This window comes from Doryrhamphus excisus, linkage group LG22, assembly GCF_037039965.1.
Source record: "Doryrhamphus excisus strain RoL-2023G ecotype Guam linkage group LG22, RoL_Dexc_Guam_v1.1, whole genome shotgun sequence".
NCBI classification, from domain to species: domain Eukaryota; kingdom Metazoa; phylum Chordata; class Actinopteri; order Syngnathiformes; family Syngnathidae; genus Doryrhamphus; species Doryrhamphus excisus.
This window is the reverse complement of record NC_136378.1, coordinates 4,497,507-4,512,955: the sequence shown is the minus strand read 5'-3', so window position 1 is coordinate 4,512,955 and position 15,449 is coordinate 4,497,507. Positions and strand designations below refer to the sequence as shown.

Here is a 15,449-nt window from a genome sequence, read left to right as displayed (position 1 = left end):
ACTCCGGTTTCCTCCCACATTCCAAAAACATGCTAGGTTAATTAGCGACTCCAAATTGTCCATAGGTATGAATATGAGTGTGAATGGTTGTTTGTCTATATGTGCCCTGTGATTGGCTGGCCACCAGTCCAGGGTGTACCCCGCCTCTCGCTCCAAGACAGCTGGGATAGGCCCCAGCACCCTCGTGAGGAAAAAGCGTTGTAGAAAGCATATATAAAATAGTAAACATAACAAAGTAACGTGTGTTTGTCCTCTAGAGTACTACCATGGCTCGGTATTTGAGGTATTTCACCACAGTGGGTGATGAGCAGCCCGGACAGTGGGAGGATGATGAACTGCAGATCTTCTCAGAGGACCTGGAACCTGCAACAGAAACTTTAACCTTCAGAGATTCCCTGAAAAGACTCTACACCTCTGACCGCTTTCAGGTATTTATGTAGTACTAATAATGTATTTGTATCTACTTGTAAACTGCGATATTGAATAGTTACATCTTTGGTATTTGTATCACTTGTGGGGGCTAGAAGGCTTTCACTTCCTAGTAAGAGTAACTGAGGTCTCTAGAGTATCACAGTAGTACACCTGGTCTCCAGTTCAGTTCAGTACCGTGACTGACACGCTCACATCTGCCGCCATTGTGGTGGCATCACTTCTACAGAGCAAGAAGTGTAAGTATATGCCCCTCCCACTCAGCTTCCATAGTAACACACACACACAAGTCTTACTTATGTTGACAACATTGGGTAATAAGAGTCTAAATGTGACTATAGGGGTGTTATTTCATGTCTAGAGGGCTCTAATAATAATTACTGTTGAAAAAAAAACTTACATTTGTTCACTTCCTGCTTTCCTAATATAATGTAACAGTTACTGATTGTAAAAGTACCAGATGGAGGGGTAGGATTTAATAAGCTTTGCTTCTTCCTACTCCTTTTGGACATGTGGAACTGTGAACTGATTATGGGATGCATTCATCCCATAGCAACACACACTTGTGTCTTACTTATGTTGACAACATTGGGTAATAAGAGTCTAAATGTGACTATAGGGGTGTTATTTCATGTCTAGAGGTGTCTAATAATAATTACTGTTGAAAAAAAAACAAAAAACTCGCATTTGTTCACTTCCTGCTTTCCTAATATAATGTAACAGTTACTGATTGTAAAAGTACCAGATGGAGGGGTAGGATTTAATAAGCTTTGCTTCTTCCTACTCCTTTTGGACATGTGGAACTGTGAACTGATTATGGGATGCATTCATTCCATAGCAACACACACTTGTGTCTTACTTATGTTGACAACATTGGGTAATAAGAGTCTAAATGTGACTATAGGGGTGTTATTTCATGTCTAGAGGGCTCTAATTATAATTACTGTTGAAAAAAAACAAAAAAAACCCTTACATTTGTTCACTTCCTGCTTTCCTAATATAATGTAACAGTTACTGAATGTAAAAGTACCAGATGGAGGGGTAGGATTTAATAAGCTTTGCTTCTTCCTACTCCTTTTGGACATGTGGAACTGTGAACTGATTATGGGATGCATTCATTCCATAGCAACACACACTTGTGTCTTACTTATGTTGACAGCATTGGGTAATAAGAGTCTAAATGTGACTATAGGGGTGTTATTTCATGTCTAGAGGTGTCTAATAATAATTACTGTTGGAAAAAAAAACAAAAAAAAACTTGCATTTGTTCACTTCCTGCTTTCCTAATATAATGTAACAGTTACTGATTGTAAAAGTACCAGATGGAGGGGTAGGATTTAATAAGCTTTGCTTCTTCCTACTCCTTTTGGACATGTGGAACTGTGAACTGATTATGGGATGCATTCATCCCATAGCAACACACACTTGTGTCTTACTTATGTTGACAACATTGGGTAATAAGAGTCTAAATGTGACTATAGGGGTGTTATTTCATGTCTAGAGGGCTCTAATAATAATTACTGTTGAAAAAAAAAAACTTACATTTGTTCACTTCCTGCTTTCCTAATATAATGTAACAGTTACTGATTGTAAAAGTACCAGATGGAGGGGTAGGATTTAATAAGCTTTGCTTCTTCCTACTCCTTTTGGACATGTGGAACTGTGAACTGATTATGTGATGCATTCATTCCATAGCAACACACACTTGTGTCTTACTTATGTTGACAGCATTGGGTAATAAGAGTCTAAATGTGACTATAGGGGTGTTATTTCATGTCTAGAGGTGTCTAATAATAATTACTGTTGAAAAAAAAAACCCCAAAAAACTTGCATTTGTTCACTTCCTGCTTTCCTAATATAATGTAACAGTTACTGATTGTAAAAGTACCAGATGGAGGGGTAGGATTTAATAAGCTTTGCTTCTTCCTACTCCTTTTGGACATGTAGAACTGTGAACTGATTATGGGATGCATTCATTCCATAGCAACACACACCTGTGTCTTACTTATGTTGACAACATTGGGTAATAAGAGTCTAAATGTGACTATAGGGGTGTTATTTCATGTCTAGAGGGCTCTAATAATAATTACTGTTGAAAAAAAAAACCAAAACCTTACATTTGTTCACTTCCTGCTTTCCTAATATAATGTAACAGTTACTGAATGTAAAAGTACCAGATGGAGGGGTAGGATTTAATAAGCTTTGCTTCTTCCTACTCCTTTTGGACATGTGGAACTGTGAACTGATTATGTGATGCGTTCAATTGTAATCCGATGCATGTTCAAATGAAATTAAACCATTAGCATTAGCATTAGCATTACCATTACCGTTTGTCCTGGTGATTTCTTAGTTGTGCTGCTATAAGTCTAGACTGCCAGGGGATCTCCTGTTCCTTTAGTCTTCTCTGTTTGGGTTCTGGTGGAGTTTTTCCTTGCCTCTATCGCTAAGGGCATGGCTGTTGACTGTGATGTAACTGCTGTTGTGTCCATTGCTCTGTCATCCTTCTTCTGGCTATCTGTCCTTCAACCCAACCCAACCAGTTGGAGGTTTCTCGCCCAGATTGAGGTTTTCCTTGCCTCCGTCACCATGTGATATGCGGTTGAGTTTGTGTTCAACATGTATGAGATAATGGTCATTCAGGCTTCTCAGTGTCTGACAAATGATCAGTGGACTGGTTTCAACCATCAGGTGTTGGTGGTGTGTTTGGTTGTCCTGGATGCCATTTTCGTCCTGGCAGAACTTCTCATAGATTTGGCGATTATCCAAGTGGAACACGGGCACATCGCACCCGAGGTGAGTCTTTGTGTTCTTCAGCCATCCAATACCTGATGTTTTGTATCATGCGTTCATGAGGGGATGCCTTTACTTCCATGGTAGGTTTTTCACTACCTGAGTTTGGGACTTCTCACATTCTTCATGGTGGAACTCGCTGGCAAGCTGTACGCGTATCGCTTGGAGTTCTTCCAACACAAGTTTGAGGTGTTTGATGCTTTGGTGGTGGTGCTGTCTTTTGTACTGGACATCGTCTTTCTCTTCCATGATGATGTTTTCGATGGAATGGGTCTACTCATCCTGCTGCGTCTATGGAGGGTGGCGAGAATCATTAACGGTGAGTAAATGGAGTCATGACATGCACGGTCACACACGATGACGGCTAAGAACCGAGGACAAGGAGTGGACTCACCTTTTTACAGTTTTTTTTCGATTGTTTAAACACATTTTCTGAAAGGATGCCTCATATTCTCAGAACTCTACACACAAATCCAAAAATCACTCACACATTTCTGAAAACCCCTCAATTCTCCTGCAAAATGAAATGACGCACACAAACCACTATATGAACAACATTTATATGAACCTGATGTGCTCAGTGTAAAACACTGTGATTACGTCATATTCATCATGACTCGGGCCTTTTTGTGTTCAGTGTGACACTTCTTGCAAAATGTTTTAGAATTGTTTTTTGGTATTTTTTTTTTTGACTCGGAACACAAAATTACACAGAAATATATATTTTTATTTTTCACAGAAAAACAATCTACGAAGTGTTGATCAGAGCCAACACAAAGTTCCACATATAGTGGTCTGCATCTAAATGTATACAGCTTCAGTTAAAGAAATAATAATAATCATAAACAAAAAAAAATCAATGAATAACAAAGCAAAAGACGACACTACAGTAAACCTCGGATATATCGGATTCAATTGTTCCCACTGGTTTTGTCCGATATAAGCGAAATCCGTTATATGCGTATACCGGAAAATGTCCGCCACATTCATTACACGGACGTGCAATGCCATGGGGGAATTTTATTGATCCATGTTCACAGCCAAAGCTGAAGATGATAACATCTTTGTATGAATTACAGACATGTACATGAGCATGTACAACGAAAAAAAAAAAAATCTGTAGAAATGCCTTCTTGTTGCTATTAGCGAGGTTTAGAAACCAAACGATAAACGCAAACGATAATGACGTCACATGCTATTGACAAGTCGGCAAATTCCCATACATTTCAATAGCATAGCATTAGCTTTGGCTGTGAACATGGATCAAAGATGGATCAAAGGCCACGATGCGGCCATCCGATTATATGCGAGGGAAATTGGAACGGGACTGGAGATTTTGTCCGAAATAGGCGAAATCCGTTATAAAAAATCCGATATATGCAATGAATTTTTATTGGAAATGCATTACAGAAAAATTGGTTCTTTTTTTATCTGTCCGTTGTGAGCAAATTTCCGATATATCCGAGGTTTACTGTATATATCCGCTGGAATCTCTCTACATCAGGGGTGGGCAAACTACGGCCCGGGGGCCACATCCGGCCCGCCAAGTGTTTGAATACGGCCCGCCCAATCTTTCCAAAGTATTTCATTTAAACTCAACATACAACCTGGCATCATGGCCTGAGCCAACCTTTTGATGGTTTTATCAATTTCGTTTTTTGACATGGTCTGTTGTTTACAAAGTGCTCCTGAAAAAAGGGACACAAGCACATAATAATAATAATAATAATAATTATTATTATTATTAGATTATTATAATTATTATTATAATTATTATATTAATGCTAATTATTATATTAATTATATATAATATTATTGTTATATTTGCATATTTTACATAATAATAATATAATAATTATTATTTTAATTTTATTGTAATTATTATAATATTTTATTATTTTTAAAATATTTAAATATAAATATAAAATAATAAATAATAATATATAATACGTAATATATAATACCAGGTGGACTGTTACGTGTAAAATATATAGTCTGCCCCCCCCCCCCGTAAATTTTGTCATATCAATGCGGCCCGCGATTCAAAAAGTTTGCCCACCCCTGCTCTACATGCATCTTCCATATCTTGGAGAAGGGGATTGTGTGTTTCTGGATTTCTGACCCTTTGCCCCGCTTCCCTTATTGTTAGACCGCTAATTGTAAAAATGTGTGACAGGTGTTTACCCATGTGATGAGTCAGTGTGAATAATAGGAATATTAATTTGACTGTTTTGAGTGGCATTGTGTTCTATGTGAAAACAAGAAGTTTACTTCATGGAAATTGTGCCAAAACTCAAGAGAATTGTGTGTAGTGTTTTGAAAAAAAGTGTGTTGTAGATCTGCAGTCTTGAGTGTAAAAGCAGGAATTGTGCTTTATAGTTTATCAGACTTGGTTCATGGAGTTGGTGCATTGGTTCTATGTTGTGGTCATTGTGTCTCAAATTGTGTGTAAACAATCGAGAAAAAACTGTAACTTGCAGGCCACAATGGGTTCTGAAATGGGTTGCGACTTGAGCTTCTGCGTTTTTACGACGCCATTGCACATCTTAAGATGTCTCCTAAGATAAGAACGCTAACGTCTTGTGTTAATGATTGAATACATTGCAGGGATTCTTGTGTCGGTAAAAACCCGCGCGGATCAGAAGATGCACAAGCTGAAGGGGAGTTACGACCATCTCGTACAAAGAATCACTGAACTACAACAGCAAGTTGATCAACTTGTAAGTTTTCACTACTCGCTTTTGTTGTTTATTTGGTCAGTAAGTCTTTTTTAAAATGGTTAAAAGTTTAGCTTTGGAGGCATATTCATACAAGGTGGCTAAGGAAGCTAATTAGATAATAATAAATGTCACATACAATAGTTATGCTCCCCAAAAGTCATTAATTTATAATGATGTTTTCCAAACATGCACTGATGCCTGATATCAATCAGACTTTGCCTGTTTTCATGTATCCTAGCAACAAGACAACCAGAAGCTTCAAGCCCTCCTCAAGACGCACGGCATCGACTTCTGACTGCCATTCTTCTCCAAGGCGATTCATATCTTTCAGCTTTCTCCATTATCGGATTCTATCATGCGCTATTTCTCAATCCTGTGTCCAAGTGTCCAATCATTTTCCCGTACTTGCTTTATGGTGTTTATTGTACAAAACTTGTCCACTGAGCATCGCATCCATAAAAGTGAAAGGACTTTGCTACATTTTGCACATTAAAGAAGCTAAAGGGGTGGCACGGTGGTCTAGTGGTTAGCGCGCAGACCTCACAGCTAGGAGACCAGGGTTCAATTCCACCCTGGGCCATCTCTGTGTGGAGCTTTCATGTTCTCTCCGGGTTTTCTCCGGGTACTCCGGTTTCCTCCCACATTCCAAAAACATGCTAGGTTAATTGGCGACTCCAAATTGTCCATAGGTATGAATGTGAGTGTGAATGGTTGTTTGTCTATATGTGCCCTGTGATTGGCTGGCGACCAGTCCAGGGTGTACCCCGCCTCTCGCCCGAAGACAGCTGGGATAGGCCAGGAGGAAAAAGTGAGGAAAAAAGCGGTAGAAAATGAATGAATGAATGAGTTGTCCTCCTATTTTGTGTGGAAGTGGTACATTAAAGGCAATTTAATGTATGTGAATATATGATAAACTACCCACATCTTAGCTTTGTCTCTGATTGTGCTTCGAATCGCTGTGGGTTTTTATAAAATTGTATAGCCCGCACATAACTGTTGCTATAGCAACACAGACCGGAACGCCATCAGTGTGGCCCCAGTGCTGGGGCCCCTAGGGTTAAAAAAATGTGAAATTAACCTGGTGGTGATGGTTATCGATTCACACAAACGGGAAGAAGAAGTCGGCTGGCAGCTTGGCGTTGATGGTGGGCATGGCTCTGTAACCAGGAAGAGCAGCAGCAGAAACGTCTATGAAGCTCACCGAGCTCTGAATGGACACAGCGTTTGTGCCTGTGCTCAGCAGAACCTATGAGAAGCAATCGAGCACACGGTTACATGTACACGCATTTACATTTGGAACATGTGCCGACACGGCTTTTTTTCTCTAGGACCCCCCCCCCGCACACAGCGTGTTTGGGGGGGTCACTGGTATAGCAACCATCAATACCAATACATCCACACATGCATGAAGGTCAGTTTCGTTTCATTTGATTCTTGTACTTTTTGCCGTTTTGTGTCTACTTGTTAACTGAATGGCTACTCACCAGATCGCTGGTATTAGTTTGGATAATTTGCTTGACGCTCACAATTTGAGCTTGGGGATTCCTCAGGTGTCCGTATTTTGTCCACTCGATCTGTAAGTCAAGTGACAACGGGATGCTGCAAGCTTGTGAATCCTGCAAATGAAAACATGTCCAATGAAATGTTATATATTATATATCATGTTTGTATGCGTTTGTGTGTGTCTTTTATATACCATTATATATACACACAGTACTGCTCAAAAGTTTGGGATCACTTGCAAATGTCTTTGTTTTCCAAAGAAAAACACATTTTCATGCATTTCACAAACAATTTTTTCCATTTCACAAACAATCAGATGATTTTGAAAGAAGGATGTACATTTTTGCATAGAGGCCTACTAACAACAACTGTCAGTCCTCCGCATCAATCTCCTGGTATGGCTGCTAATCCAAGTTCATCATTTTATAAGGCTAATAGATTATTAGAAAAGCCATCTAAAAAATCTAAACTAAAACTGAAATCTCTTACCATGCTGTTAACTACTCCCTTCAGAGAGCAGCACACACTGGGTCTAACAAGGACAGAAAAACGCTGCACAACTGTGCAAGAAGACAAATATCTGAGAGTGTGTAGTTTAAGACAAAGACGCCTCCCAGGTCGTCACCTGGCAGCTGCACTAAATAGTACCCGTCAATCACCAGTGTCAGTATCAACAGTGAAGCAGTGACTTCAGGATGCTGGACTTCATAGCAGGACTGCCAAGAAAAAGCCATATCTCAGACTGGACAAAATTTTTTTCCAAGTGATCCCAAACTTTTGAGCGGTAGTGTATACCATTAGTACCGGATATTTCACATACCAATATTGTCAAGCCCTTCATTACTAATACAGTGTTCCCTCATTTATCATGGGGCTAGGTTCCCAAAATAGCCTACAATAAGTGAAATCCAAGAAGTAGCTTAAAAAGTCTGCGCTTACGGTGGGTTGGTAGGTGTGCTGAATGGACACCCAGTCGAGGGAATTGTTTACTGAAGAGTTTCCGAACGCAGCAACAAACTGGGGATAGTTGTGCCCTTGCAGAACATCAAGAACGATTTGGGAAACAAGGGAGCAGTTGGTTGAATCCTCCAGTCTGCACACAAGAGCACACATCCAATCACATACAGAAGACGTGCTGTATACACAGTATCTTCATGCCACAATATCCTGCCTCAATGTGCAGCCAGAAGTTGCTTCCACACCAAACAGGACAGGAGAACGCTTATGTGCACCGCTCATACAATTGTGGTTTGAAGAACTCTGATGAATGGACACTGTGTCTCCATGGCGTCTCGCAAGTCCTGTAGGGACAGCTGTTAAGGACAACATGCACGTTTTAAAAACAATAATAGTAACATATTCCGTGTATGGGAAGGATATTCAGGAGTTGCTCGGGCAGATAAAACAGGACGTCCCAACACATAACCGGGATTTCCACTGTTTTGCTCCGGCACATTCTCATTGTTCTCCTATTGGAAGACACAAGACATCAAGACCACATGAGACATTCTGTATCATCTCACCTCTACAAGGGTCTGTATTTTGGATATACTGTATTGTGAGAGCTAGTGACTTTCAAGTGGATCTTAATATAAATACAGTAAAGTCTCGTTATATCGATATTCTCGGGAGTCGGAAAAAATACCGATATAACCGGACTATCCATATATCCGATCCTGCGCCGAACTGCATTAAAAGTGGGCGGATCTTTGATATGGCATGTAATTTTCTCCTTGAGTTCATGGATTGCGTATCTAGCATGCTTTTGTACTACAATACATTTTGTACTACAGTAAATAAAAATAAACTTACGCTGTAGTGATTACCGGTTACCGGGACATAATTCACCCCGGAACTATCGATAGGGAAGGTGTTGGGAAGGGACGGGTGTTTTCCGCTGTGTGTGCTGCACTGTGGTGGTGGAAGTGTGAAAAATAAAGTTGACTGGAAGCAGCCGTTCGCCGTGTTCTTTTTTGGTATTGAAATCCTTAAGCAAAGATTGATTTAAGCTGCTTTTGTATCGATATAAGCAGACCAAATTGGCTGGCGGGAGATGAAAAGGGCATCCTAGTAACCGGATTATCATAATAACTGTGTATCGTACTAACGGAGCTAATTAGTATATCATAAAAGACTAGAAATTTGCCGGGAAATGAAAATAGTATCGTAATAAGTAGTAATTCGTTTTAACCGATATCGATATAACGAGACTTTACTGTACATATCTTTTTCCTATCTAACACTTGTAAAACAAATGTATATTGCACAAGAATAAACACATTGTACATTAATAAATGGGTTATACTTTTTCTTGGTCCGACACCGGACATATTTACTGGATTGGATATGGGGTAAAAATATAGAACCCCTCTAATCCAATCCAAAACTCCAAAGCATTTAACATTGCACATTTGGTAGATCCTTACAACATGGATGTGATATTATGATCAACATCCTTACACTTATGTAAGTGAAAAAATACCTGTATGAATGTGATAGCAAAGTCCTGCTCCAGAGTCAGTGGTTTTGCATGAAGGTGCCCCAGCAGCAGACGAACCGCAGCACTCACTATTTGACCTGAAACCGAGTACGTCACCACATACAAAACCTGACAAAACAAACAAAAAAATACTAATAAATGACATTGTTTTTATTGTAAAATACTTATGTGTTGGACTGACCTTGAGGACAACATTAGCACACACGTTAGTCGGTGTTGTGATGAGGTTTGGATTGATATCGTTCTGTTCATCGAGGTTTAATTCCTGTTGAGTCCCATCTAAAGATTGCAAGACAACTGAAGTTGTCTGCACGGGTACGATCTGACAATCACATGCAAAAAACACTTCCACTTTCCATCGGTGGACTGACTTTGGAAGACGCAAAAGGAGGAGCACTTACCGGGGCGTCTTCATTTTTGTGCTGCGATGACAAAACAGAGGAATATAACTCTCACATGTGACAAATCATAAAGACAGCAGCTACAGTTGCACTCAAAATTGACTTCAATTGACTTCAATGTTGATCACAACACATTTTATTTTGTTCCTCGAAGGGTGTGCATCTTCCTTAGCTATGTCATCTTTACAGTTTATTGTACGAACCGTTCATCAGGCGTAATGATGAAGGGGGCGCATAATTATTACTCATTACCTCCATTAAACTGATATAGGAAATAGAATGAAAGGAGAAGTCAAGCGTTGGGAAATTGAAGTTTTCAACATATGCCTGTGCTGCAACCAACCAGAAAGTCCAGAAATGCAATCTGTAAGGCACAAAGACTACAATAACGTGCAAATTTTGGGTAGAGTAACAACAAATTGCAAAACATATAACTGCCTAGCTTTTGTGTAGAAAAAAGGTCAGTCAAATTATGAAAAAAAAATAAAAAATTTATCATTTTTAAAATTAATTAATCATGATTAATCATCTTGACATAATCATCATGTTTGGACATAATCATCATGTCCGAAATTGGCCAATGTTTACTGTATTTGATTAGCAGAAAGGTAATGTTATTATGAGCAATGAGAGGGTGCGTTCAAAAAAATCACGTAAAAATACTTAAATACTAAAACTCCCAGCATACTTCAATGTGTCAAATTGTACATCCGAATTAAGAGTTACAAAAAAAAAAGATATGCATAACAAAGTCAAAACCCTAACACGCTAACAGTTAGCATGGTGGCACCTAGCAAGACAGTATTACATGGCCAAGTGCCAAGGCAGTTCCATAGTGTCCATACATCATGCCATGTGTGTATTTTCATTTAAATATGCATAACAAAGTCAAAATGCTAAAATGCTAACAGTTAGCATGGTGGCACCTAGCAAGACAGTATTACATGGCCAAGTGCCAAGGCAGTTCCATAGTGTCCATACATCATGCCATGTGTGTATTTTCATTTAGATATGCATAACAAAGTCAAAATGCTAACATGCTAACAGTTAGCATGGTGGCACCTAGCAAGGCAGTATTACATGGCCAAGTGCCAAGGCAGTTCCATAGTGTTCATGCATCATGCCATGTGTGTATTTTCATTTAGATATGCATAACAAAGTCAAAATGCTAACATGCTAACAGTTAGCATGGTAGCATCTAGTAAGAAAGCACCAAGTCCATTAAGTGCTAAGGCAGTCCCATAGTGAATGAATGAGGTTCATATACTTCAGGGGTCTCAAACTCAATTTACTTGGGGGCCACTGGAGCTAGGGTCTGGGTGAGACTGGGCCGCATCAGGTTTTCCAAAAACCCCCCCCCCATAAAACGCATTTATTAAAAACAAAAAAATTAAAAAAAACTTTGCCTTGGTTCCAATTTTCTACCATAAAAGCTCTGATAAAAGATTCCACTGTTCTCAAATATCTTACTTTTTATTTTTCTACATAAAATAAGATGAAAAATAAATAAACAAATCAAGAATAAAGAAAAAAAAGCAAAAAAAGTTACAAATTGACCGATAAGATATCAACATCATTGTCTTATTATTCTTCATGTTTATTTACACATATGCATTAGACCAATTTTGTGATGTTCAAAGCGTCCCTGAATGCGTCTTGCGTTGTTGCAATGAGATATGTAAATATGGTATAAAGTGTTGGAATTGTACTGCTTGTTTATGTGTTCAATGTCAATGCATAAGTTGGACTTATGCATTGTTTTAATAACAAAACTTGGGCCAATATCGTATGACAACCTGGAAAATGTATGCAAAAGTGAAGAGACAACATTTTCAGTGAAAACCGGTTGTGTGCAGCACAAGAAATCAATACACATTTACATATATATTTGCTCAATACGCATAAGCACACATTTATCTGTGCGCTTCTTTCACAGCAAGCGTAGCCACAGCAATAAATGACCACAGCTGGGGATGTGTACTCACAGCAAAGACGTTGATCTTAGTATACGTGTCCGCTTTAAGAGGAGATAGAGAGGTGCACGCTTTCATCAGATCCACACGCCGAGAACAACGACCTTTCACGTCCACGAGAAATGCTGAGAAAACCAGAAGTAGTCAGTCAATCTCCTTGCAGCGACATTGTGTTGTAGTCGTTGTTGTCTCACAATTCCCTCACTAGGAGATTACTATCGGGGGAATTAATCCAAAGACGACTACATTACTCCCAACTGAAGCAGTGGAAAACAGAACCTTCTGGGGAAGTGGGGAAAAGACAAAATAAGAAGCCAAAAAGTTACCACTTCCACACAAAATAGGAGGAGAACTCATTCATTCATTCATTTTCTACCGCTTTTCCTCACGAGGGTCGCGTGAGGGTGCTGGAGCCTATCCCAGCTGTCTTCGGGCGAGAGGCGGGGTACACCCTGGACTGGTGGCCAGCCAATCACAGGGCACATATAGACAAACAACCATTCACACTCACATTCATACAATTTGGAGTCGCCAATTAACCTAGCATGTTTTTGGAATGTGGGAGGAAACCGGAGCCACCCGGAGAAAACCCACGCATGCAAACTCCACACAGAGATGCCCGAGGGTGGAACTGAACCCTGGTCTCCTAGCTGTGAGGTCTTGGCGCTAACCACTCAACCACCGTGCCATGTAGATCTTCCTATTTCAGCCTAACTTTATTTGAAACAACAAGCGCATGAGTTTAATTTATCTAAAGCAGACCGGTTTCTTACCTATGGGACTGAGGTCAACGCAGTCAACTGTAACACCGGAAGCCGGGAGCCAAAGTGTGCCTCTTTGTCCATTTTCCTTTGCAGACTCAATTACATCGCCATACTGAAACATTTAATGAGAAATAATTTAGTAATCAACAATATGGATCATCGTCGTTAATCGTTAAAAAAAAAAGCTCATAGTTACGTGATAAAATGTGTTTGGCATCTGAGTGCTTTCCTCCTGACGGCTAAAAGCAAACTTTTTAAACTGTTTGAACAGCATGTCAAAGTTTGTGTCCACCGGAAGAGCAGGAGCAGGGAAAGAAAATGCATCAACACCTACAAAAAAAAAAAAAAACATGAATAGCGGTTCTTCTGTTGCAGGCATGTGTTAGGCCAGCTATGTTGGGCGGGTTGTGCATGACCTGTGAACCAGGAAGTGCGGGAATCGGTGTGTGTGCTGCGCTCTGGTGGTGGAAGTGTGAAAAATAAAGTTGACTGGAAGCAGCCGTTCGCCGTGTTCTTTTTTGGTATTGAAATCCTTAAGCAAAGATTGATTTAAGCTGCTTTTGTATCGATATAAGCAGACCAAATTGGCTGGCGGGAGATGAAAAGGGCATCGTAGTAACCGGATTATCATAATAACCGGGTATCGTACTAACGGAACTAATTATATCATAAAAGACTAGAAATTTGCCGGGAAATGAAAATAGTATCGTAATAAGCAGTAATTCGTTATAACCGATATCAATATAACAAGACTTTACTGTATCTCACTTCTCAGTTCACCGTTTCAATTGTTGTCAATGTTTGTGTAACTTGACATATTTCCTGTGGTGGAATGAACAAAAATGTGTTGTACACAGCATTTTTATGTCGATTTTCATGATCGGGAATTTTTTTTTAATACCAATATCAATTCCTATTGCATTTTTATGCTGATATGAAAGCCACCCAGAATGTATGGGTTTCTGACCTTTTGGAATACTACGGAAACAGGGGTTCTACTTGAGTTTAAGAACACCTTCTAATTCTTGTTTTATTTTATAAACAAGGAACACAAATTAATTAAATTGATTTGGATAAAAACAACTTACGATTCTGTGACTGGATACAGAAAGCGTGATAACATGTTTCCCTTTGGATAGACGACTGCAGCTCGGAGTAGCCCTCTGCTGTATCCTTTAAATCATAGAATGCTGAATAATCGCTGCATAAATGCTTGTTGCCACTGAAAAATGAAAACATGAAGGTTTCAGCATCCCAACACACATTTTTATTTTGCTAAATGGTCCAATAGAATTTGCTTATTCAGTAATAGCTTTGTTATCAACAACCAGAAGACCCACCCTAACCAAGTAATACACTACCACTACACTACCACCACTTGCCTGATTGTAGTAAGCGAGCAGTGGGTGAACAAAGCCAGTTCCTGGCCACAATCTCTGTCACAGCAGCAGTTGATGTCACAGATGCCTTTGTGTTCATCACAGGAACACACACTGCCAACTACAACAAGCATCAACATGAAATATACTAAAAACAGGGACTTTACTATACTAATCCCAGAGACTGGGATTACCAAAGCAATTATCACAACTATGTGTAAATGGTTGAAAACAGTTTATTTATTATTTACCATCAGTGACGAGGGTTGGTAGATGACCGTACTCAGTCGGTGCAGCCGTCAGTCGTTCGGTCACTGGTTCAGAACTCGGACCTAGCGATGCATCAACTGTAGCTTCACTGCCGGTGTTAGGAATGGTGGAGGATTCCAAGTCCGTGGCGGTAGGTGTAAAATTATCGAAAGTCTGGTTTTGTGCTACATCCCAGTAGAGAACTGTTGTGAAATTAGTTAAGTTAAAAGTTGTGTTTTCCTTCGAGGCGAACGAAGTAAACAATGAAAACAATCCTAACCAAACGACAGCGACACAGTCCGCCATGTTTGTTTGGTTGTTGCTATGGTTGTCGCCGGAACTTCCGGTTTAAACCTTTTATTTACTTCATTAAATCGTCAATTGCAATGAAATATAAACAAATATCAACCAGTAGGATTAAAAATAAGTTACAAGAGTATACGCGATATAAATTGGGGGATTAAAAAATATATTCGGTTTTGCCGGAGAAACTCTGCTTCCGGTCCGCTCGGCAACACTCGGCTAACATCGGAGGTAGTAAAATGAAAAAAGGAAAAGGAAGCGTTCGGGCTTTAATATCAACAACCACTGAACAGAATTTCATTTTTTAAATTTGACAATCACGTTGAGACCATTAAAACATCCATAAACGTAGCCAATAAAAGATAATAATAATTTTAGAGTTACATTCACAGCAGAAACCATCACAACGTTTTTACGTCATTTTCTACCACTAGATGG

At 39.4% G+C, this 15,449-nt stretch overlaps 2 protein-coding genes across 2 annotated transcripts; one reads left to right on the top strand and one right to left on the bottom strand.

Moving 5' to 3' along the window:
* Positions 1-225: 225 nt before the first annotated feature.
* hvcn1 (hydrogen voltage-gated channel 1) lies at positions 226-7,334 on the top strand. The gene is made up of 5 exons (XM_078788055.1): positions 226-428; positions 3,118-3,222; positions 3,307-3,538; positions 5,827-5,939; positions 6,178-7,334. The coding sequence occupies exons 1-5, from the start codon at positions 267-269 to the stop codon at positions 6,232-6,234; spliced, it is 669 nt and encodes a 222-aa protein (XP_078644181.1). The 5' UTR covers positions 226-266; the 3' UTR covers positions 6,235-7,334.
* LOC131110564 (tectonic-1-like) lies at positions 258-15,027 on the bottom strand. Its single transcript, XM_078788059.1, has 15 exons — positions 14,711-15,027; positions 14,463-14,580; positions 14,169-14,302; positions 13,277-13,410; positions 13,090-13,192; positions 12,329-12,441; positions 10,344-10,364; positions 10,124-10,264; positions 9,925-10,050; positions 8,767-8,911; positions 8,614-8,716; positions 8,382-8,535; positions 7,424-7,555; positions 7,018-7,185; positions 258-3,510 (listed from the first exon to the last, which is right to left on the bottom strand). The coding sequence occupies exons 1-14, from the start codon at positions 15,012-15,014 to the stop codon at positions 7,039-7,041; spliced, it is 1,875 nt and encodes a 624-aa protein (XP_078644185.1). The 5' UTR covers positions 15,015-15,027; the 3' UTR covers positions 258-3,510; positions 7,018-7,038.
* Between the last annotated feature and the right edge of the window lie 422 nt (positions 15,028-15,449).

Excerpts from the sequence above, each read along its gene's own strand:
- hvcn1 (XM_078788055.1), top strand. The coding sequence starts at position 267 with ATGGCTCGGTATTTGAGGTATTTCACCACAGTGGGTGATGAGCAGCCC. Across the intron at positions 429-3,117 it reads ACACCTCTGACCGCTTTCAG|GTGTTGGTGGTGTGTTTGGT; the intron begins GTATTTATGTAG and ends TTCAACCATCAG. Across the intron at positions 5,940-6,177 it reads AACAGCAAGTTGATCAACTT|CAACAAGACAACCAGAAGCT; the intron begins GTAAGTTTTCAC and ends CATGTATCCTAG.
- LOC131110564 (XM_078788059.1), bottom strand. The coding sequence starts at position 15,014 with ATGGCGGACTGTGTCGCTGTCGTTTGGTTAGGATTGTTTTCATTGTTT. Across the intron at positions 13,411-14,168 it reads CTGTATCCAGTCACAGAATC|GTGTTGATGCATTTTCTTTC; the intron begins GTAAGTTGTTTT and ends TTTTTTTTGTAG. Across the intron at positions 10,051-10,123 it reads GTGCTAATGTTGTCCTCAAG|GTTTTGTATGTGGTGACGTA; the intron begins GTCAGTCCAACA and ends TTGTTTTGTCAG.